Source organism: Neoarius graeffei, chromosome 10 (genome assembly GCF_027579695.1).
Source record: "Neoarius graeffei isolate fNeoGra1 chromosome 10, fNeoGra1.pri, whole genome shotgun sequence".
Lineage (NCBI taxonomy): Eukaryota > Metazoa > Chordata > Actinopteri > Siluriformes > Ariidae > Neoarius > Neoarius graeffei.
The window spans coordinates 35,261,333-35,287,110 of record NC_083578.1 but is presented as its reverse complement, the minus strand read 5'-3'; the positions used below and the strand labels follow the sequence as shown (position 1 = coordinate 35,287,110).

Below are 25,778 nucleotides of genomic sequence, written 5' to 3'. Positions count from 1 at the left end.
GACCTGTAGAACAGGATAAAGCGGCTAGAGATAACGAGATGAGATAATTAAAAAAAATAAAAATTAAAAACCTCCCTCTAATGACTTTCATGAAGCTTTGAAGATCTACGCTACATTTGGTGAATATTGGAAAAAAATTGTGGCCCTTGATATATTTTAAAAATTTTGGATAAACTCCAATATGGTGACTGCTTCAATTAGGTTGACATAAATTGCTCCTCTTGGGACCTCCCCACGGTATCCCGAATACCCAGACATTAGAATTATAGCAACAGTTATGACTAAAAATGCATTTCATTTCCTGTTGTATCCCCTGATGGTGAAATAATATTTGTGCTTCCTCAAAATGGGGTCCAAGTCAATCGACCATGGTTGGTTTTGATGCATCAAAGCCTTGCTAAAAATAGGACTTTACTTCCTGTTTGGCAGCTTTGCTGCTGAATTGTATTGGCTATAATAGATGAATGCCCTGGCAAATTGTAAAACCAAAGTTTGACTCGTGAGGCATAGTGTGAAGATCGGCTGTACCAAATTTCATGAAGATTGGACAAAATATGTGACCTGTGAAAATATTTAAGCATTCCTGATTAAATCCAAAATAGCAGCCTCATCTATTAGGTTGACATGACAACTTGCCAGTTTTCAGGTTTTGGGACTTCCCAGAGTATGACTCCACACAATTATTTGAAGGCAAACAGCAACAGTTACTGGACCAAAATTGTTTATTATAAAGTCCTGAGTCGATACAAGTTTGGTTTTAATAAAGCGTTGCTGTGATATGAAATCATTTCCTGTTTGGTGGCTTTGCTGACGAATTCAATTGCCTAGAACAGACGAATGCTTTTGTACACTGAAGAGAACAAATAAGTTGAGGCTTGGTCTGAAAACCGTCTCTGCCAAATTTCTTGAAGACTGGACAACACCTGTAACCTGTGAAAACTTAAAAATTTTGGTAAAAAACAAAATGGATGAAAATCCACTATGGCAGAAATTTAAGTCTGGTGCACTGAACTCTGAGTCAAGGAATCCAATGATAACTGATTTTCAAAAAGGAGTTGTACAATTAAAAAGTTACAGGCACCCTGTTGGTGGCGCTAGAGCACTCAAGCTACAAACATGAAACTTGGTGAAAGAATCAGGGAACTGTTCCCAATTAGTTTGCCAAATTTAATTTAAGCATAAAATCCAGAAGAGCAGCAAATCAACATGGGGGGGGCAGATTTCATGGAATGTGTTGAACTTGGCTTGAGCCAAGGAATCCAACGATCTCATTTCTGAAAATCGGACATACGGTTCAAAATTTACATGCATAGATGTGCCTCCAAAATTGAACCTTTGGTGGTGCTCCAGCACTTGAGGTGCAAATAGAAAACTTGAAAGGAAAAATTACAGAACTATCCTCAATTAGTGTGCTAAGTTTCAAAACTTTACGATACAGTTCAATGGGCTGACAAAGGCAAGCCAGAAGATTCATTTCCGCAAGAAAATGCTAATGTGATCTCGATCGCAGCATCAGGTGCCATTGCATACCACAACCTGTGCAATTAGTGGCAGTCAGCTCTTGGGCAACAGTACAGAGGACTACCAGGACCCACAGAGAGCAGGCATCAGGGATGGCACGAGGATTTTTCGTTCTGGTTACATGGACCCACATGACTGGCCAAATTGATGTCCCTGGTATTTTTTGTGGGCCCAAATTAAATAAATATTTAGCCATACAGTCGCAGTGTGCGGCCACAATGCTTGCCTTTTTTTCCACTGACAACTCATGGAGTTAAAGGTTTTCTGGTCATTCTTTGCAAGTGGCTAACTTGGAATAGGATCTAAAGGACTTTCACTGAGGTCACAGATTTTTGCTTACCACACAGCATCCACCATATTGCCGGGCAAACAAAGAAACAGCCATTGACAGTTAATGAAAAATCGAGACAACTGTAGTCAGTACAATCTCTCTGAAATGAAAAAAAAATTTTATACCAGCAGATCCCGTTACATCAAAAAAGCTGAAACATGCAGGCATCAAATTTACCCACAAATGTATTTATTCTGCACATAGCTGCGTGCATTTATATATATATATATATATATTATATATATATATATATATATATATATATATATATATATATATATATGATATATTAGCTTCAGATTGATTAAATGTAGAGTAGGAATTTCGCTGTGCTTGAGTTTACATGTCACAAAAATAAAGACTACTGCTTCTTAATTTAGTCACAAATGTATTTATTCCACTTAAAGTGCTCGGCAAACCAACTACCAGATTTGGGACGCTACAACACCCTGAACCATTTAGTATTTGGACTTCAAAATACACCAACAATGCTAAAGGCAGACAAAAGTACAGATGTCTACCAATATTTCAAGGCAGGTTTCATGCCGGAAGGTTATGGGAAATTCCAGATAAAGAAAAATACCTTATTGCATCAAAGGCAAGCTAAACATGGACTTCTAATAGTAATAAACACGCCAGGGCCTAGATCTAGCATATTTTATGGTGTTTAGCCTCGTCTATATGACCAGTATACAGTAAACGTTGCTAGTTTTGCCAAGCATTAGGTCTAATAAAATCTCGTCCAAAACCCACATCCAGATATATATTTCAACGTTGCAGGGCTTTCAGATTAATCTGATATAAAATGTTACACACACACACAAACATTCGTGTGTGTGTGTGTGTGTGTGTGTGTGTGTGTGTGTAACATTTTATATCAGATTAATCTGATATAAATGTTACACACACACACACACACACACACACACACACACACACGAATGTTTATCATCCAGTCTTCCTATTTAACTGCAGCTTGCCATTTTTCTCGTCTTCCTGGATTTGCCAGGAAGTGGTGAAAAGTTAAACAAGGCTCATCTCCACATCAGTTATTACATCCCAAAAGCACTACAGGTCTCTGGCATTGTTGTTTTAAATGCAACTTCTACAAGTTCTGTAGATATACTGAACTGGGCTTACAAAAAACACTTCATGTACACTTGTGCCAGTTGTTGTCCAACACAAAGCTCGCCAGGCAACATGGCAGCATTTATGCAGTTGCGATGACATCACAAGGAGACCATGATGTGACTGTTGTTTAACAAACAAAGCAAAAGTGAACAAAACTAACAGATTTGCCAAGGCAATCGGAAAAAACATTCTTCAAAGTAGGAGCCCTGCGTCCCAGGACGCATTAAAATTCTGAACATGCATTTTTTTTTAGCATTTTTTGTACATAATGCACGATTTCGGCATTAATGTGGTCCCTGGCATGAGAATTAAATCACTACACAAGCAATTGTGACAACTATTTTCAGCAAACTATAAAATATCGTCATCACATCATTACCATACTCAGGTCATGCAACATCAGTGCAGCATCTCAGCAATAGGGACATGCAGTTCCATCATTGACGCCAATGCGGTACACACCTCAATGCATTGCCAATGATCCAATACATTAAAGGTTCTTATGAGGCAACTACTAAATGTGATGTATAATTCACCCCAATTGTGATGCAATGCAATTTTACATGATTTGATTCAACGCAATAAATGTTATGCAAACGAATATTACCATTACGCAAAATGTGGTAAGCCCTTTCCCCCTCCATAATAATCCTCTTTGTCTGGTGTGAAAAGAGACCATTTTGAAAAGTTAGTCATAGATTTCAAAAATCAAACTTTCATTTTCAGACACAAAATAGTGTTCAAGAAAAATGAATTTTCTTTTAAAATGCCAGATGGGCTTCCTGCAGTGGTGACGCATGTGATTACATCGTAGTTTTACAAGTATTTCTGCTGAATTTGTCAGCTTTTAAATAAGTATGCTTCATTGTGTAGCCTTTTTACTTGAACACCACCCCACCATGTTTAACTTGTATCCCAGAAATTGATTAAATCAACATTAACTATATGCAATTGCTGTTTAGATATTGTACATTATTCAAACATTACACTACAGTCATTTAGCTGACGTTTTTATTCAAAACAACCAACAAGTGCATGTAGCCTAGGTAGCCAAGAGAATTCAAGAGCGACCGGTGCTGAAGTATGAGTGTAAACAAAAAAAGCCTACAAATACCATCCAATATCTGAAACGATCAGGGTAGTTAAGAAGTTGAAGAAGCTTGGTCAAATACATAGACAAGGAGTCATTTAAATATGGTATGTTTATTGTTTCCAAAGTGTGACAGCATTTGCATTAAAATGCAGAGCCCATGTTTCTCTGACCAAGCTTTTGTTTTTTGAGCCTATACAAGAGACATCATAGTACAGTAGGCTGGTAGAGTTCTATTAGACGAGATCTAGGTGCTGTGTTATATTTCTGTCTTAATATTTTGCATCTTAAAATTTTTTTTGCACCTTTGGGACTAGCACAAAAGAAATTTCGTTGTGCCTCAACAATGGCAGTGTTTGAACTTGAACTTATTAGTAAACCAATACAAAAATCACTCTCCTCTGACATAGCCTACCTTCCAGATGATAGCTGCTACATGACTGAAGGATTTCCCTTTTTCGCTCGGGCTAGGCTCAACCTCTAAGCAAACAAACTCGCCCTCTCTTTTACACAATTTTGCCAGTAGACAGTGTAGATAGTTGTATGTCGCCTTTTTTTTGTTGTTGTTCCTTAGTTCCTCTCCATCAACGCCCTCACTAAGAATAAAATAATTGTCAGTGTCACAACATGGCTGACGTCGGGTCACAACTTGATGTCGTCCATCCATTTCGTGAGGGTAGACGGATGGGGCACTTTGACCGCATTTTCCCCAGAGCACATCAGAAAATCAGACCCGTGTAACCAACTTTTAGTTATCTTTGATCTTCCCTACCTAGCAGTTAGCATTAGCTACAAACGTCAACACAGTGGAGCGGAAGAAAGATGCCGGCTTCCACTATGACGCAGCCATGAATCATGGGAAAGTTCAGAATTCGGGAAGGTTGTGGATATTGTGGAGCAACCTGAAAACTCACGAACAGCTTTGAATTTTGCACTTTAGAACTCAACTTTGACTAGAATTCACGAACTTAGAGTTGAGAGAAGGAAAACGGGGGGGGGGGGGGGGGGGGGGGGGGTGTACTCCAAGGAATGAACATTTTATTGTAATTTTTTTGGTACTTAAAAATTGTAGTCACCCTTCGGGCAATCAAGCCTCAACTTTTAGTGGTCCTGGTCAGTTTTTAACTGCCACTGGCAACTGTGTGACTGCCAAGTTTCAACCCTGACGTCATCGCATATGTCACAACCGCAGGAAGCTCAGCTGACATTTTAAAGAAAATTCATTTTTCTCGAACACAACTGTTCTCCGAAAATGAAAGTTTGATTTTTGAAATCTGCGACTACTTTTACTTAAAATAAGTTTGAGAATAAATTCGCTGGAGGATCCCTTTAAGCAGTTTGCACAGTAATAGAGGGTGAAATCCAGTGATCCAGGACCACTGGTGAGGGTAACCTCCAGACATAGCAGAATTTGTAACTTGTCAGAGTAGGATCCAGTTTACCAGTGATGGTACCCAATAGGATGTATGTAATAGTCCAAGAGGAAATACCAGTAAAAATCTCACCTCATCTCATTACCTCTAGCTGCTTTATCCTGTTCTACAGGGTCGCAGGCAAGCTGGAGCCTATCCCAGCTGACTACGGGCAAAAGGCGGGGTACATCCTGGACAAGTTGCCAGGTCATCACAGGGCTGACACAGACAACCATTCACACCTACGGTCAATTTAGAGTCACCAGTTAACCTAACCTGCATGTCTTTGGACTGTGGGGGAAACCAGAGCACCCAGAGGAAACCCACATGGACACGGGGAGAACATGCAAACTCCGCACAGAAGTGCCCTCGTCGGCCACGGGGCTCAAACCCGGACCTTCTTGCTGTGAGGAGACAGCGCTAACCACTACACCACCGTGCCGCCCACCAGTAAAATATAAAAAGATAAAAACAAACAAATGTCAGAAGCAGCAGCTATTTTAACATGATCGTGTACACACAACTGGAAATATAGTTAACCAGTTAGTAGTAGTTGTCATCTGAGAGATGCTTGAGAACAAGAAGTTTCAGACTGATTAGATGGACATTTCACCAGGGATAAGGCATAAGGGAGACCCACAATGCATACATTTTGTAATTAACTGTTGTTGACCACATACTTGTCTAATATTGGCTTATTAACAGTTTATTTCACATTAATAAAAAAATAGGCATGAGAATGTATGATAGCATTAGGAATTGCTGGTGGATTTTAGCAAATCACAATGGATATCAAGTTGGACAATTTTAATGCGTCAGAAACTGTGGTGTTTATAGTTTTAAGACAAAAAAAAAAAAAAAAAGTGTTTTCTTGCAAATGTCTTCACTTACAAAACATGAACAGGGCCTAATTTAAGTAAAACGAAATTGCTTATAAGCACCATTTCACTGTTCAAGAATTTAATAAGCATCTCAGCTGCTGTTCAACACAGCACATGTATGTGTAGTTTCTATAATTTACTTCAATTTTATAATGAGCTTTGTTACAACTAATAATTTAAGGTTTTCCAGTCCAAACTTCAGTTTTGCTAACATTACTGACCCTTGTTAACAGGTAATTAGAAGTCATCCAAAGAAAAGGGGAGAGGGTGGGGAAGTACCTGCTAATGCCATCAACTAGCAGCTACAGTGAACTTGTAACCAGCTTCCTGTATTTTTGGCACAAGATGTTAAGTAGCTAAATTATACTGATCAGAATTATGAAGGATTAAAGTGCTAAGATCAAGTCTGAAAAGAGGAAAAAAAGACCAATGTTTTCCAACCTTCAACTGTCCAGTTTGATGTGGGATTCTTTAGGTGTGACGTGCAGAAAAGCATCTCAGGTGGGGTTTACATTAGACCGTATCAGCGGATCAGATTAACGTTTTTAAAATGATTAGCGTGCACACAGCAACACCAATACATGGATACACTCGGCTCTGCAGGCATCCTGCGCTCCAAATCACTCCGCCCTGAACAGCGAGTGCCCTCTGGAGGGTGCACACTCCGGCCCTGCGCAGCTCACAGAGCGCGCGAGTGAAGCGCACGAGCAGTGATTCGGGACTGAGCCGCTGTGTGTGTGAGATCTCAGTGCATATCGGGCATGCGCGTCACTTACCACTTGCAAGTGGAAGGATGGCAAGCCTAAAGACAATCATAACTACACAATGGGCAGTATTTGCATCAGTATTTGCAGTATTTTCATACTTTTATACTCTTTAATGAAAGGTGATACAAGGCGGAAGTCCGCGCCGTTTTTCAGCAGTCGCATCACATGACCAACGCCAGCGAATCAGGAAGGTGGATGTCACAGTGACGTTGTCCAATGACGACGCCAGCTAGAGCTCAGCACAGCATATCCGCGTATTCTCAATGTTTACACAGCACCGGACCAGACACGATCTGGATTGAATACGTGGACCCTGGCGGATTCCCGTTTCCCGGTGTTTTAATGTAAACGGACAGTGCATCCGCGAAGAAAACGAGACAGATACGGTCTAATGTAAACTTGGCCTCAGATTGCACATCACAGATGTAAAGCATGGTTATTTCCATCATCAGAGCCTTGTTAGCTTCAATCAGCCTAGCCATTCTCTTATCTGATGCTACATCTTCCACTACTAAAGACGGAGCAATTACCTAGGGGTAGTCTGTTCTTCCTGTTGGCAGATGTCGTAGCTGGGGAAAGCTGAGGTGTGAGCTCCACACTGTTGCTCTTGACTGGATGGGACTGAGGTACATTGGTTAGCAGAGTCTCCAAAGCCAAGTGGTCTTCCTCTCTGAGCTGGTCACCAGCAGTCACACTGCGCATAAAGTCCACCTAAAAAGAGCAAATACTTATTGTGGTTACAAAAAAAAAAAAGTTGTGAACCTGAAAAATGCGGGTGTGTGTAATCACTAACATTAGGCTTGTGCAACACAGCTTAGGCTTGTACAGTATAATTTTATCATCTCTACACAATAATACTCTGCCACAATGTCCAGTATTGTGTACTCCAATTACATTACATAACCCCATTACATCCTTTACACATTCTACACAGGATCTTCTAAATCAAGCATTCGTACATGCTAGCATGAGTTATTACTCAAAAGTATGACCAGAGCAGTCTGTTTCTGCCCAGTAAAATTCGAAATAAGCCAAATGACATGTTATCCTTTAACATCACCATATGCTTGTAGCAGTCACTCAAAAATATGCCAAAATAGCAGTCTTTTTCTGCCAAACAAAATGGAAAATAAGCCACATCCACATATTCCGGAATAATTTTGAGCCACCTGACTTTGGAAGCCCCACCCCTTTCCTCCCACCTCGCACGCACACAACTGAACTTGCAGGCACCCAAAGCGTCCGTGGAAAAAGGCTCAAGTTCATTAATGAAAAAAATAACTTAAAAAAAAAAAAAGATTCAAATCCAAATCACTAATCTAATGTCAATCCTGATGATTAGAAAATGATTAAATGCACTTTTTGTAGATGCATTCAAAAACTTGGAGAGCACAACAGTGAAAATCTCCGTGATGTTGATATTAGAAAACTGACTTCTAAAAGGATGAAATTTAAAACAATAAAATAAAAAAAAAATTGCACTGATATACTTTTTTTTCCCCCCCTGCTTATTGTGCATGACTACAGAAATCAACTACAGGTTTACATTCAGCTAGACTAAAGACATTCAAACTCAATTCTTCACAACTCCATCCATTTCATGTTACCACACATTTCTTGTGTTCAGTCAAACAGGGTCTTCTTCCCATAAAAGGTCATTTTAAAATTTAATTTATTCAACTTTTATCAGATTTTCAATGTCAAAAGTTCTTCATACACTATTTGTGGCAGTGTCAATTTACTTTATCTTGAATAAATGTTAATGTCATGTGACCATAAAACACGCCTCCAAAAGACTGTTGATCACCAGCAAAATTCAAGCTGGTTTACTCATGCCAGTCTTAAATAGGGGCTTCTTTCATAACAGCATTTCAGGCCATAATGACGTAGGACTCTTTGAAAAATGAAGGTCTGTACTATGATGCTTGACGTCTCTGAACAGTTCACCAATTCCAGCTCCTTTGTTGTTGGTTTTGGTGTTCAGTTGAACCTTTCTGCCCAATGTTTCTTCATTACTGGAAGTTAATTTGTGCCTCCTTCCTGAATGACACAATGTCTCTGTGGTCCCAAGATTTTTATATTAGCAAAAAATATTTTATACAGATGCTTATGGTATCAATCGACTGGAAATTACCCCCAAGGATGATCTTGGGTCCCCCCCCCGATGGTCTTGGCTGAGTTGCTTGGATTTTCCCAAAGGCAAAAATGCACACCAAGTTTTTTTTTTTTACAGCCCCAGGAGCAAGCCCATTAGCACCCAATGATAACAGACAATCAGAAGCTTCTAAAAGTTATTACACCAATTTCTGGAATCCTCCACACTGTTTAAAGAGAAAGCCAATGATGTTTAAGTAAATTTTTGGACTAAAATGTAAAAATCCACCATCCAGCTTTTTGTGATTGTTGCTGCCAGCAAACATTTCCTGATTACACCGCTGATATTATTATGGCCTCCTCTACTCCCTCTAAAACTGTGGAAATACCCATTTTTCTGTCTTTGTTTAGGTTATCCTTGTGGACAACTACATTGTCAGAAGCGTTTTTGAATGGAAAAACATGAGCAGGGTGGGGTGTTCAACATTGCACAAGCCTAACCACACCTAATTAAATGTTAATTAAAATATTACCAAAGCCAGAAGCTGATTGTTTGTGATATAAACCACAGTTCGTGTGAGACCCTCTAAAAGGTTCATTGAAGACATGGGAGGGGTCTCCATAATTCTTCCATCAGTCATTACATCCAAAAAGGCAGCGACACAACTCTAAGGAGACAAACCGAACAGTTAGAGAACACAACCACAGTTTGATGCACAAAAGATTACATGAAACTATTTATAATTACTTAAAAGCATAAATTAAAAATGGTCCATACAGTTCAGAAACACACAAACTCTTACCTTGTCAAATTTCGACAAATTGCTTTTCCGTCGAGGATCTCCATCATCTGTGTCAGCCATGGCTAACTGCTGTAGCAACTGCCCCACCTGTGAATTTCAGATATAATGAATATTTCAAAAGTAATATCCTATACATTTATGATTCAAATAAATATCTAGTTTCACTCATGCAAAATTTTCAACCATGTTTAACCCGGACATGAAAAAAGTTTCACTACTCATAGCCCTGATTATTTTGGTCTGTAACAGTGTACCCTAACAAGCACTGAAGTTGTAAATGAAATTTGCAGTCTGTGTGTACCTGTAAACTGAAGCACAATTACCTGCATAAATAACTTCGTGATGCTGTGTATCCATTTTTGTTTACCTGTGGAAAAGATGACTACCATAGACTTCTGGTTATCTCAAACCAGTCTGGCCATTCAACAATGACCTCTCTCGTCAATAATGGGTTTCCACCCACAGAACTGCCTGTGGTAATTTTCAGTGGAATTTCTGTGTTTGCACCATTCTGTGTAAACTGTAGAAATTGTTGTGCATGAAAATCCAAAGAGATCAGCAAATATGTAATCCAACCCACGTGGCATCAAGAACCATGACCTGGTCAAAGCGGCATATGTGGCCATTAACTGAAGCTCTTGACCTGTACCCGCATGATTTTTTATCCACAGTCTTGCTGCCTCATGATTGGCTTAATAATAAATTTATGAATTACATGAATGAACAGTTCTTCCTAATAGTGTGTGCTGTGTTCCAGCTATTTGAAAAAGATGGAGCAACAAACATACAATCTTAGAGAAAGCAATACTCTAAACAAACCCAGAAAAACAAAAAAAGTACAAGATAATCCTTTTCTTCCCCACTGCTTCTGCTATTAAAACACTAAAATCAAACCTGTGTCACACATACAGAAACAAATGACTGGCAGAAAGAAAGGACAAAAAAATGAACACCGACAAAGAGCGGAAAAAAGATTAGATGAAAAGTTAAATCAAGAGCAGAGTTTGTAGAATTGAAATAAGCTATAAAAGACGACTCAAGGGAGTTCCCTTTCAGAAAGTATCCAATTTATTTTTCCAGTTTAAGTGATATCTGGACTTTGTTAGATGTCCGGGGGGGGGGACTGTCTAGCATTTACACCTTTACTGATTAAAAGTGTCTAACTTGTGACCGCAGCCCCAGGAAACCACCACCTAAGCAGCACATTGCTCCTCACAAAACCACTCCCGTGGTTCTGAGGAGACAGCAGCACTTCAGTACCACCGTTTAAGACAGCCAAAAGCAGTGTGACCACAGGGTGGGGCCCAGTGATCACACACAGCTAGCTCAATATAATCGACACCTCAAACCATGTTCCTCAAGCAGCCAGAAGAGTATAAAGAGGTGCTGCAACTCCGAGGTTAGTTGGGTTAACTGGATGCATGTCCGCTTTCTCTCTCTCTCTCTCACACACACACACACACACACACACACACACACCCATCTCTGCCCAAGCAACCTCACAAACATCAAGGACTACTATGAATAGCGAGTCTGAGCACCCTGCACAGTTCACCAGCAAAAGCCTCTGGATTGACCCAGGCGCATCCAGCCCCTGCCTGCCACCACACCTTAGGCCAGTTTGGGCTCTCAGACACCTACATTACCTGCACTGCTCACACTTCATACACTACCCCCCCCCCCAATATTTCATTAAATTTATGTCCTTATCCCACTGAGACCTGGGTTGTGTGTTGGTGTTCTCCCCAGTTATAGCAGGCGTACAGCATACTGGTGGAGCATCTTGGCACAAACACGATCCCCCCCCAAACTACTCCCTTCATGGAACCTCTCCTGCAGCATCTCCTGGAGACCGATTCCCAGCATCAACACGAGACTCAAGAGCTAGCAAAAAGCCTTTAAAGATGCCACTCAGGAGCTGGTGTAGCAATGAGCCAGAACCTCTTTTGTCTCAGGCTGCTTCCCAGACCCCAGCCAAGCAGCTCTCCATCTGCTCCACAAACTCACCCCTGCTGGCAACATTGAGGTATACCTCTATACCTTCAAGCAGACAACATATAGGGAAGGCTGGCTTGAAGAATAGGCCCAGGCTCTGGTTACCCTTCTCACCAGAGAAGCCCAGCTGGACTACTTCAGCCTTCCACAAACCTTGGCAGAGAATTACCCCCTCCTGAAAGAGCAAATCCTGAGGCACTGCAAGTTCTCTATCTGCCAAACCACAACAAAAAGTGTTATTGCTCTGTGTACCAGGCCAAGGTTAATCCTTGGAGCCAGATGGACACTTTGATGAAAACCACCAAACACTGGCTGCAGTCCAAGCACACTCCGCTAGGCAGGTTGCAGAGGACCGTTTTCTTCGGATAATGCCTCCAGAAGAGTGCATGGCTATCAGGATGAAGGCACCCAAGACACCCACAGAGCTGGTTGGGGCTCTCAAGTGCACCTTGGCAACCTTGAACATTAGTAAACAAGAAGCTACAAAGCCACAACAAACCCCCACTGAGCCCCCACCCTCCACTTCCTGGGCCAAAAAGGAGGCCCTGAAGGTATCCCTCCATGTCCAACTCACCCTCCCTTGCCCCTTGAAGAGTCCATGCTCACTGTGCCTGAGCCCAGAAACTGGCTTGCTGGCTGCATTGTCCACTCGCTCTAACCCTCCTTGTGCGGATCAAGGAACAGCCAATGCAAACCCTCGTGGACTCTGCAGTACCACCACACTGGTTCGGCCCTCCATTGTGCCTGTGGGGCACCAGGGTACTGTCAAGGTCACCTGCATGCATGGGGATACATGATAGGTGGCCACCACCCATGTCAGAATTGGAGATGAGTGAGGTGAGTGAAAGTTGACTGTGTGGTTCTTCAGCCCCTCCTAAGACAAGTCTGGCCTGAGTTCCCAAAAGAGTTGCCTGCTTCCAGGTGAATGAGACTATGCTGAGCACCTCCCCAAGGCCTGTGGACCACATCCCGCCACTTCAAGATGTGCTCCCCAGCCAGACACATGAGGACAAAAACCCACTGTTGAAAGAGAGTCACACACCACCTCTAACCCACTCTTGTGCAGTGGTCTCAAAGTTTAAGGGAATAAAAGGGTATGAGGCAGAGAATAGGAGGGTACAATTAAAAAAAGCTGAAGCCCTTCACCATGAACCACAGGTGAGAAAAATGGAAAACTGGAGTTATTTGAGACAGTTTCAAGGCATTTGGGGTGGAATTTCCAATTTATTATAAACAGCAAAATAGAGTCTGAAGTGATTGTAATCAATACTAAAATTAATAGAACTGCCATAGTAATGAATCAAAAATAAATCTGACCATACAAAACTTTATATCTTTTGATTAGTGATATCAGGAACGGGGCGGCACAGTGGTGTAGTGGTTAGCGCCGTCACCTCACAGCAAGAAGGTCCGGGTTCGAGCCCCATGGCCGACGAGGGCCTTTCTGTGTGGAGTTTGCATGTTCTCCCTGCATCCGCGTGGGTTTCCTCCGGGTGATCCGGTTTCCCCCACAGTCCGAAGACATGCAGGTTAGGTTAACTGGTGACTCTAAATTGACTGTAGGTGTGAATGAGTGTGAGAATGGTTGTCTGCATCTACGTGTCAGCCCTGTGATGACCTGGCGACTTGTCCAGGGTGTACCCCACCTTTCGCCCATAGTCAGCTGGGATAGGCTCCAGCTTGCCTGCGACCCTGTAGAACAGGATAAAGTGGCTAGAGATGAGATATCAGGAACTGAACTTGATTCAGGGTTTTGCATAGACTTATGCAAAAGGCAACAGAGTGGTTCCTTTCAAAGAAAAGAAGGATAAAGGGGAAGATGGAACATTTAACAAAACCCTGAATCAAGTTCAGTTCCTGATCTCATCTCATTATCTCTAGCCGCTTTATCGTGTTCTTCAGATATTTTGAAAAATATGAATTAACTCATCACAGTATTTTCATTTGGCACCACACTATGCAAGTGGATCTATATTCATCTGACAAGTGACATTCTTGCAACAGCAACCACACCAAAACAAATGCGTATAAACTCAAGTTTAACGATTACCGTTAACATTGACTGCATGACAGCCGTCAAGTCTCGATATGTGACTCCCTTCCAAGGACACATTGCATTCCGTCGCAAGTCAAAATATAAACCAAATGTCAATGCACCAAGCACGACAAGTGGGCAGGTTTGATCCAAAACAGGTAGTATACAATAATTCAAGTCAAGTCAACTTTATTGTCAAATATGCTATACATGCTCGACATACAGCACGGATGAAATATCAGTCCTCTCTGACCCACGGTGCAAACTGGCAATGCAATAAATAAAAATAGAATAATTGAAAAAACAAACAATATAAACAGTATAAACACTCTAGATAGGAACTAGACTAAACACTCAAACAATATAAACAGTATAAACACACAGTATAAACACTAGATAAGAACAAGACAGACTAAACAGGAGTCAAGACTAAGGTGTGGACCTGCTGATGATCCCTCACTTCAAGGCGGACCTAGTTAGGCAGACATGCTCGTGCCTTTGCCCATCATGGGTGTTCCCTTTGAGAGAGTGGGCATGGATTTGGCATGGATTAATAGGATCGCGATCGATATTTATAATTTAATAAACAGCCAGCCAGCATTTATACATGGAGCCATACACAGACATTTGACTAATCATAGCTATGGCTAAAATTACAAACTTACCCATGGCTCGAGGGCTTTCTGAAAACCAGGCATCTAACATGCCGCTCTGCTTCTTAGTCACCATTTCTAGACATGTGGTAGCATGGCTCAATCACAGTAGACAAAAACACTCAACACCTTGTCAGCCAAATCAGATTACATCTTAGTTACAGCACATGGCAGCATAATAGCTTCCTCTATTTCCTATGGTCATGTTAGCATTTGGCCATTATTTAGCTGAATAAACCATTTCCACATCACACGCTGCTCAGTTTTGTACAGATATGCAAACTAAAATATTTGTTACTCAGTGAAAAATAGAGACTGCGGCAAATCCTACTACAGATGGCAATTTGCCACCACTAACCGGCTACTTTTGCTTTAGGCAGGTGACTTACAAGGGGAATTTCAGGCAGAAGCAGAAACAGGATGAGCAGCTGAAGAACTGTTGGGGATGGGTGCACTTGGTAAGGAAAAGGATCAGCAGCTGGGGTAGCCCCTCCTCAGCTTTTACTTCCTGGTCTACCAGGGTCTCCTGTACTAACACACAGAACCATAAGGTCAAGGTGTGGACCTGCTGATGATACCTTACTCCAAGGCGGACCTAGTTAGGCGGACCTGCTCGTGCCTTTGCCCATCATGGGTGTTCCCTTTGAGAGAGTGGGCATGGATTTGGTAGGTACCCTTCCCAAGTCTGCCCGGGTCCATGAGCACACCCTCATCATGGACTACGCCAATCGTTACCCCAAGGTAGTCCCTGTGCAGAAGGCCACCTCTAAGAAAGTCACCCAGGAACTGGTTCTGTTCTCTTGTGTGGCACTCCCAAAGAATCTACTCATGTAGTAAACTACACCATTCATATCAACACTCATGGCAGGTGTGTGCTGGCTGTTGCAGGTGAAGCAGATCCACATCGGTCTACCACCCCCAGTCTGACAGGCTAGCTGAGGAGGTTCAACCAGGTCCTGAAGAGACTGCTGAGGAATGTTGTGGACAAAGACTGCCAGAAATAGGACCTTCTTCCTTACGTCCTACATGCCATCAAGGAGACTCCTCAAGCATCGACAGACCCTCACAGCTTTTGAACTCCTGTTTGGGAAAAGGCCCCCAGGGCCTCCTGGACATGGCCAAGGAGGCCTGGAAGGAGCAGCCCTCACAGTTCTGAATCACCACCAACAAGCATGTGAGGAAGATGCAGGAATACATCAAAAAAGGTGGCCCCCATCATACATCAGCACTTGTTTGTTGCCCAGGCCAAGAAGAGCCACCTCTACAACTGCTCTGCCCAGCAACTGCATTCTTCTACTCGTCCCCACCACCAACTGCAAGTTCTTGGCATGGTGGCAAGGTCCATTCACAGTAGCTGAACACGTGGGACCAGGAAACTAATACCTGCAACAGCCAAGTAAGCACAAAAGACGCCCAAACTTGCAGCAACTCATTAAAATGCTGGATCAAACCCCTTCCACTGCTTTCAGCCCATGCCCTTCTCTCTACAAAGCTACTTGGGCATGCCTTGGTCCATCAGGGAGAAGACCCCTCCAAACGTTAGCAGGAACTGGGGGAGCTATTGGACCAGTTCTCGGAGGTCTTTCACAGTGGAACCAGGGCAGACCCATGTGATACAGCATGACAGAACCCCTGGGGAAAGAGGGGTAGTGATTTGTCAGCACCCCTATTGCATCCCAGAGGCCCACTGCCATGTGACTGAGGAGGACTACATGCCAACATGTAGCATTCAAGCCATGGCATCATCAAGAAGTCCACCAGCCACTGGTCAAGCCCCACTGTAGCATTGCCCAAGTCCAACAGGAGCCTGAGACCATGCTGCGACTTCAGGAAGCACAATGGAGTCTCAGAATTCGACAGCTACCCCTGCTCAGAGTGAACCACCTGCTTGACGGGCTGGGAAGGAATCATTTCACCTCTACCCTTGGTTTCACCAAGGGCTACTGGCAAGTGGCCAGCAAGTGGCCCCAGCCACAACCAATGCGTTCATCACTGCGTAAGGCTACTGGCAGTACTAGGTAACCTAACGGTACTGGCAGTTCTCCCCTTCAGCCTCCATGGGGTGTCTGAGACATTGCAGCACCTTATGGACATTGTGCTGCACCCCCACAAAGAGTTTGCTGCTGCATACCTGGATAAGATCCAATCGTCCATCCGGGCCATCCTCCTGCATCACCTCAAATCCAGCCTGGGAGAGCCAAGAAAGGCTGGGCTCACTGCTAACCCCCGAAAAAGTGCCAAATGAGGCCGACTAAAGCAGAGTACCTGGGCTACCACATCAGCCACAGGCTGCTAAAACCACAGAAGAGGATGGAGGCCATGCAGAACTACAGAACTGGCCCACCAAGTGCCAGGTGCATGCATTCTTGGGGCTGGCTGGAAATGATTGCAGATTCATGCCCAACTTCTCTTCAGCCTCTCCCCTCTCTGACCTGACAAAATACAAAATGGACCATCCAGACAGCACAGGCATTCCAGGCCCTCACCACCACCCCATGCTCCAAAAGCCAAACTTGACCTCCCTTCATTAATAAGGCCACACCAATTTAATTAGTTGGTTCTCGGATTTTTTCAGGAAAAATATTTAGTGAGCGGGCGAAAAAAAAAAAGCTCCGATGGTAAAATTAGCAGTGGAAATAGATCAAACAATACAGGTGAACCAGTAAACAGAATTTCAACACACCTGTCAAAGATTTCATGCTTCTGTTTGCTGAATATCCTAACAATCACAAACACAGGCTTTGCAGGACTCCCCTCCACAAGCATGTTTCTTCCACAAGTCTTTATCGAAAGTGAAAGGGGCGATTTGATTGGTTTTCGACGTCACGTAACCTTTTCTGTTGGCGGGAGTTTGATTTCGATTTTTTTTTCTTCATTTTGCATTTTCTTCAAGCGGCGATTCTGAGAACCAACTAATTGAATTGGTGTGGCCTAATAAAAAGTTTATATAGCGCCTCTCTCACACCCAAGGTCACTTTACAGTTAGAGGAGGAGGGCGGAGAGGAAAAAAAGTCCACCAAAAGAGGGTCAGGACACAATTCCAGTGGCACAGCTGCTCACAATCCCACCAAAAAGGTGCATGAAGGCATCTCACACTGCCTGCAGAGCCACCAAAATGCCACCAGGCAACATCACTTGAAACACCGCACCAAGCATAGAAGCACTGCCGCATAGAGCGCTGGACAACCCCGATGTTAAAAAGAGCAATGAGCTCACTGCAGTCCATCGCAAGGAGCACAGGCACCACTCATGATGGCCCAAGGCCTGAAGAGAACTGATGCCCAAAACTGGGTCCGGGCTACATCACAACCAGCTGACAAAACACACAAGTCATACAAAAGAAAAACAAAATGCTCCACTGAGAAGTGGCAGCCAAAATGCACACAGCGTACTCAACTGGAAACAGAATTCAGATGGATACTTTGGAGATGGGCCTGGATGCCAAGCTCCCATGTGGTAGAGTGTGAAGAGCATCCCATGCTGTACATCAGCCACAAGCTACTCCCCACCAAGAACTACAGGGCTGTGAATTTATTTAAAAAAAGTGGATAGTAACTGAGCCAAGGTACCATCTGTCCGGTATTCATTTCACACTGGGTATCGGCCATACCCCACTCCAGTGGATGGTGACAGTCAGGGATACAAATACTTGTTACTTGCTGGTTCTTCTCTCTCCAGAACTTCTCTTTCCAGGTCCAACATAAAGCCAGGACCCAGCACAGGAATTATGACAGCCTCTCCAGGAGCTACAGCCACTGGGCCGAGCCTTGGAGGATGGTGGGCTCAGAGCAGGGGGAGGAGGAGGAGTGGTTACAGCAGCACCAGGCATTTCAGCACCACTGTTTTGGACAGCCAAAAGCAGCATAGCCATGGGGCAGGGCCCTCTGATCACACATGGCTAGAGCAGCATAAATCAGCACCTCAAGCCACCCTCCTCAAGCAGCCAGGGGAGTACAGACAGCAACTCAGGTTTGTTGGGTTAACCAGTTAACCCAACATTTTCTCCCTCTCTCTCTCACACACACACACACACACACACACACACACACACTTCTGTGCCCAGGCAACCTCATCTACACCAAGGACAATGAAACAGTTCGAGGACCCTGCACAGTTCGCCAGCAAACAGCCCCACTCTCTCAGCCTCTGGATTGCCAAAAGACCCAAAGTGCAGCCAGTCCCTGCTGGCAACCTTGCCGGTTTGGGGTCTCCAGTGCCTGCACCACATACACTCCCTACACGCCTCCCTCCCACATTTGTCATCAAATTCATATCCATATTTCATTGTGTCCTGGGTTGTGTCCCCCCCCCAGTCATAAATGTCATGCAGTTTCGAATTAAAACTGAACCCAGTCCTTGGGAACACCAAATGCTGCTACAGCAGGCTGACTGCAAATTTGATTTTTAGAATAGGGTCACTCTGTGACATGAGGGTAAAATTCCAAAAAAGGAGCTTTGAAGAACAGTCCCGCCCTTATACTGACATTACAATCAGACACGGTGGAATATGGGTCAAACGATAACATTCACTCAAACCCGAGTTAGGAGGAATTACGGTGTTGCTCAAGTAACAAGGACATGAAAATAATGAATTTACTGATAAAATTTTACAAAAACAGGAAGTCAATAAATAACATTCAGAAGTTTTAAAAAATAAAAATCAACAATTTGGACCAATCTTCAGATCTGTTAACTTGAACATTTCAAGCTAAAACTTTTCTACAATCCTAAATCAGAAAAAGTTGGGATGGTTCAGAAAATGAAGGGGGGAGGGGGAATCAAAGAGTTCCAAATTTATTTTGAATGATTTCATTGCAGACAGTACGAGTCCAAGATACTTCATGTATTGCCTGATCAACTTCATCTCATTCATTAATATACATTTGTTCCTATACATCAGGCCTGCAACAAATTACCAAAAAAAAAAAGGGGGGGGGGACCTTGGGATGGGACCAACTTAAGGCTGGTAATGAGGGAAAACATTTATTTAAAAGCATCTTTTCCAGGGATACTTCAAGACAATGCAAAGCCACACACTGCACACATTACAAAAGGCACGGCTGTGGAAAAGGGTGCCAGTCCTCTCTGTCCCCAACAGACGATGTGTAGTGAATTTTGAAACGAAACGTACAACAATGACAACCCTATGCTGTTGCACACCTTAAGACCTGTTTGCAGGAAGAAATGGGGCAAAACACCACCTGAAATATTCCATCACTTGGTGTCTTCAGTCCCGAAACATCTTTATGTTGTGAGGAAGACTGGCAACATTATAAAGTGGTAAACACTTTACCATTCCAATGTTTTTGAAGTGTTACAGGAATCAAAATTGAGGGGGGTTTGAAAAAGAAAAATGAAGTCGAAAACAAAATGTGCTGTTTTGAGTGCAATATGGGTCAAAGATTATTTACAAGTCATTGTTTTCAGTTCTAATCTGAACATGTCATCCCAACTTTTTCTGATCGGGTTTGTTAGAACACGGAATTTGATATTTTCTTGGGTACAGAGTGCATCACTAGGAAATTAAGGTAAGACCATAACGGTTTAGTTTTAATTTAGATGCAACAGATAGTGGCTTCACTATACCCTCCATGAAATATTGAGTGTACTACAGATGGTGAGTTTTGAAATTTCCCCACATTACAATATATTTTGCCATATTATTCAATCATTGCAAAAGAACATGGTGGACATTAGGTTCAAAGGGTAAATTTTAAACAATAGAGAATTATTACACAACCTAAACTGACCATCTGTCCACCAAAATAATGTAATAGTTATATCCTAATAATAGTGCAGCAAAACTCCTTAAAGCAGTGTGTTTCGATTTTAAGTTAGGGGAAAGATTAAAGGTAGACTGCCTTTCAGATTTTTCAAGTGTAGGTCATAAAAAGAATTTTCCCGACACCCATTTATTTTTGTTTAGTGGACCAAAAGCTACTGAATTAGAAAACCACAGACTTCCAATTTTATTAGGTTCTTTTTGTTCTTTTTTTTTTTTAATTATAAGCAGAACAGTTAATGAATTTAGGGCCATGTGCCCCTAAATTCTCCACTATTTTTTCCTGCTTCACCATGACTCAATTCAAGATGTCATGCATCACACGGTGGGCTTACCCCATTTGTGCAAGGCATTATGGGATATAAAATTTGAAACAGGAGAGAAAAATGGAAGATGAGAGTGTGAGAATAAAACATGACTGACTACAGTAACAAAGTGAGAAGAAAATACATTAAAAAGACATGTTGCAAAGGACAGGAAACGCAGAACCAAACTAATAAAGGGGTTGTTTTACAATCAGGGTACGCAAGCTAAAAATCACATCTTCAATATCAAAAGGCTTGACTAAATAAACTTGGTTGTGCAAATAGCTGTGATAGCTATTTACCATGCAAAAAAAAAAATTGGTGATAACGTTATTTTTGGTGAATGTATGGCAATATACGTCATTTAGCAAAATTACTCGTGTCATTTAGAAAAAGTGCTTTTTTGACCACAGGTAGCTCCAAAAGGGATGCACTTAAATCATTCTTTATACCATAAAACAAATATTTGGTTCCATATCATTGGAAACATAGTTAAGTTTTAATGTTGAATGCCAGTAAGTTTTCAGACTATTTTGATCAAATTAGTATGCAATTGTGTCAAAAAAATGTCCTCTCAGAGACAGCTAATTTTTCAATATAAAACAACATATCTAAAATGATGATTTTCATCCTAAAATGTGGTCAAGATACTGGGACAAATATTAGAGACAACTAACACAAAGCTTACAGCCTTATATTTAAAAGCACTATGGAAGTAGTGGATTCTGAATTGGTCAAAAAAAAAAATGTTCTCTCCGAGAATCACTTCATTTGTTTCTCCCAGCCCTGCTTAAATCTACACTTAATCATCTTTATCTTATAGCAGATTACATAAAACTACCATACACATGTCAAAAAATTACCTGAAATCTGTTCTTTAACTTGTCCTTCACTTAAAAACTGGTACAAGAACCAGTTTGAATCAATTTGAATTTTGGACCCCTGTGACAAACTTTGTACCCTGATTGTAAAACAACCCAAAGATCAGCGATCAGCTGTTCGTTTAGCGACAGAATTACATAAAACTCAGTGCACAGTCAAGGTACACCTGTAGATGGCAGTAACGCAACTCTGGATGCCAGCTGCCATAAAACCCAAAAAGTGGTAAGTCTGCGCATGCGCACACAGACTTCCTCTATCTGCTTGACTGTGAGAAGCAAGCGATTTCAAGTACATTATTTGCTAGGGAATCCCTTCAAATTAAATAACTTCCATCCATCATCTGTAGCCGCTTTATCCTGTTCTACAGGGTCGCAGTCACAAAATGGCCTGGATGGGTGTTTTTTTTTTTTTTTAAGATATTACAGAAATAAAACATGTAAGTCACAATGACCAAATTTCAGAGAGAACTAAATTTCACCGATTTTATGAAATCGTAAGGCCATCTAGCTTTGAGAAAAAAAGATAAGGCACTGGAAAACATACAATTAACATTTGGACTACGAGCAAAACAAGACAGGTCATGAGAGCCCCCCTTCTCTTCACCCTGTACACTGCGGACTTCTGCTACAATTCGGAGCAGTCTCACATTCAGAAGTTCGCCGATGACACAGTCATCGTGGGGTGTATCAGGGACAACAGAGGAGGAGTATAGGAGCCTGGTGAGGAACTTTGCCATTTGGTGCAACAGGAACCATCTGCAGCTCAACACCTCGAAGACCAAGGAGCTGGTCATTGACTTTGGGAGGGCCAGACCAAGGTCAAGACCAGTTCTGATTGAGGGAGTTGAGGTGGAGGCTATGGATTCCTACAAGTACCTCGGGCTGTGTCTGGGCAGCAAGCTGGACTGGACTTGCAACACCAACCACTTGTACAGGAAGGGACAGAGCAGGCTATACTTCCTGAGGCTGCGGTCTTTTAACATCTGCAGGAAACTCTTGTGGATGTTCCATCAGTCCATGGTCGCCAGTGTCCTGTTTTACACCGTGGTCTGCTGGGGGCAGCACATCCAAGGAGAACGCATCCAGGCTGGACAAACTGATCAGGTGGGCCGTCTCAGTGGTCGGCATGAAGCTGGACTCTCTGGTGACAGTGGCAGAGAAGAGGACTATGGACAAACTACTGAACATCATGGACGATGCCAGTCACCCTCTGCACACCGTCATCAGCAACCAGAGGAGCCTGTTCAGAGACTGAACGCTCCTTCCCAAGTGCAGGACTAACAGACTTAAAACTCCCTTGTCCCTCACACCATCAGACTGTACAACTCCTCTATGAGGGGGAGGAGGGGTAACAGGAGGACAGAGGATGGGAAGGAGCAGTAGCCTAGCCTGACAAAAAGCAATACTGGACAATGTGCAATATAAAATGTGCAATACCTCTCCTGCTGGACTCCCCCCATATCTTGTTCTTTTTTTATATTTGTATACAGTGGGTACGGAAAGTATTCAGACCCCTTTAAATTTTTCACTCTTTGTTTCATTGCAGCCATTTGCTAAAATCAAAAAAAGTTCATTTCATTTCTCATTAATGTACACTCAGCACCCCATCTTGACAGGAAAAAAAAAACAAAAACAGTAATGTAGAAATTTTTGCAAATTTATTAAAAAAAGAAAAACTGAAATATCACAAGGTCATAAGGATTCAGACCCTTTGCTCAGTATTGAGTAGAAGCACCCTTTTGAGCTAGTACAGCCATGAGTCTTCTTGGGAATGATGCAACAAGTTTTTCACACCTGGATTTGGGGATCCTCTGCCATTCTTCCTTGCAGATCCTCTCCAGTTCCGTCAGGTTGGATGGTGAACGTTGGTGGACAGCCATTTTCAGGTCTCTCCAGAGATGCTCAATTGGGTTTAGGTCAGGGTTCTGGCTGGGCCGGTCAAGAATGGTCACAGTTGTTCCAAAGGCACTCCTGTGTTATTTTAGCTGTGTGCTTAGGGTCATTGTCTTGTTGGAAAGTGAACCTTCGGCCCAATCTGAGGTCCTGAGCACTCTGGAAGAGGTTTTCTTCCAGGATATCTCTGTACTTGGCCACATTCATCTTTCCTTCAATTGCAACCAGTCATCTTGTCCCTGCAGCTGAAAAACACCCCCATAGCATGATGCTGCCACCACCATGTTTCACTGTTGGGATTGTATTAGGCAGGTGATGAGGAGTGCCTGGTTTTCTCCACACATACCGCTTAGAATTAATGCCAAAAAGTTCAATCTTTGTCTCATCAGACCAGAGAATCTTATTTCTCATAGTCTGGGAGTCCTTCATGTGTTTTTTGGCAAACTATGCGGGCTTTCATATGTCTTGCACTGAGGAGAGGCTTCCGTCAGGCCACTCTGCCATAAAGCCCCGACTGGTGGAAGGCTGCAGTGATAGTTAACTTTGTGGAACTTTCTCCCATCTCCCTACTGCATCTCTGGAGCTCAGCCACAGTGATCTTTGGGTTCTTCTTTACCTCTCTCACCAAGGCTCTTCTCCCACGATTGCCCAGTTTGGCTGGACGGCCAGGTCTAGGAAGTGTTCTGGTTGTCCCAAACTTCTTCCATTTAAGGATTATGGAGGCCACTGTGCTCTTAGGAACCTTGAGTGCTGCAGAAATTATTTTGTAACCTTGGCCAGATCTGTGCCTTGCCACAATTCTGTCTCTGAGCTCCTTGGGCAGTTCCTTCGACCTCATGATTCTCATTTGCTCTGACATGCACTGTGAGCTGTAAGGTCTTATATAGACAGGTGTGTGCCTTTCCTAATCAAGTCCAATCAGTTTAATTAAACACAGTTGGACTCCAATGAAGGAGTAGAAGCATCTCAAGGAAGATCAGAAGAAATGGACAGCATGTGAGTTAAATACGAGTGTCACAGCAAAGGGTCTGAATACTTATGACCATGTGATATTTCAGTTTTTCTTTTTTAATAAATTTGCAAAAATTTCTACATTTGTTTTTTTTTCTGCCAAGATGGGGTGCTGAGTGTACATTAATGAGAAATAAAATGAATTTTTGATTTTAGCAAATGGCTGCAATAAAAGAGTGGAAAAATTTAAAGGGGTCTGAATACTTTCCGTACCCACTGTATGTAAATAATTTATCTAGAAGGTCTCCATTTTCTATTCTTTGTTTATCCTGTAATGATGCTGCTGGAATTTAAATTTCCCTGAGGGAACCCTCCGAAAGGGATCAATAAAGTCCTGTCTAATCTAATCTAATGAATCTTTATTACTCACATTCATTCCAAACAACTAGAATACTAACATGCATGCAAACACGGAACACAAATGTGGCTGAATGGGAGTATGGGAATGTAATGACCAGAGCAACACTATTACAAAGTAATACTGGGTTCCCATTTTAAGCAATTTAGGCCATCTAAAAACGCCAACGAACAATTGAAAGCAGAATTAAAACTGAGGTATTAAGTTATGCAAAGGAAGGAGCTGGGTGCTTTCTGTTAAAGTTCCCTAGATTACCAGATTTCAAGGAAGGAACTGTTTTCCAGCATTTGCCTCAAGTTTAGAAGTTCTCACGATGCTTCAGGGGTCTCTTGGCAAGACTTAAAACTGGTCAGTTCTTGATGTTGCAGATCAAGAATGGTGCACTGGCAGAGTGTAGAATTGTAAACCGTAAGCAAAATTTCCAGGTTTGGGGGGGGAGGGGGGGGGGCTCAAAATCTGTTTCTGGTGACCGCTTTCTAGGGGTTTCTCTGCATATTAACCAGGCAGTCTCTCTGACACAATAGACGTGCATGCACGCGTGTTCTTTCGTTACATCATCTGTTTGTGAATATAATTCATGATCATTCAAATTATTTTTATGCCTTTTGATTGGCCGAGTGAACTGCTAATAACTGCCTATAAATAATGGTCTGCTCATGTGCATTACGTACATAAACACTGAGGCCATCTTGCTGGTGTATGAGAATTTATGTGAAGATCCTGTTTTGATGATTTCATGCCCATTTCCTGAGCATCAGTTCAAAGTCCATTCCAATCAACTATCAGAGTTTCCCCTGCTGTGATAAGGTTCCAGGATGTCCTGTTGGTGAAAGAT

At 42.4% G+C, this 25,778-nt stretch overlaps 1 protein-coding gene across 7 annotated transcripts in view; it reads right to left on the bottom strand.

Annotated features, from left to right (window-relative positions):
- The window catches only part of gapvd1 (GTPase activating protein and VPS9 domains 1), a 271,874-nt gene that overhangs the window by 135,082 nt on the left and 111,014 nt on the right, over positions 1-25,778 (bottom strand). For all 7 annotated transcript variants that reach the window (XM_060931735.1, XM_060931729.1, XM_060931728.1 and 4 more), the window contains exons 5-7: positions 10,031-10,117; positions 9,761-9,895; positions 7,664-7,844 (exon numbers count right to left, since the gene is read on the bottom strand). In XM_060931735.1, the coding sequence (XP_060787718.1) occupies positions 7,664-7,844; positions 9,761-9,895; positions 10,031-10,117 (403 nt within the window). The remainder of the gene's footprint in view (positions 1-7,663; positions 7,845-9,760; positions 9,896-10,030; positions 10,118-25,778) is intronic.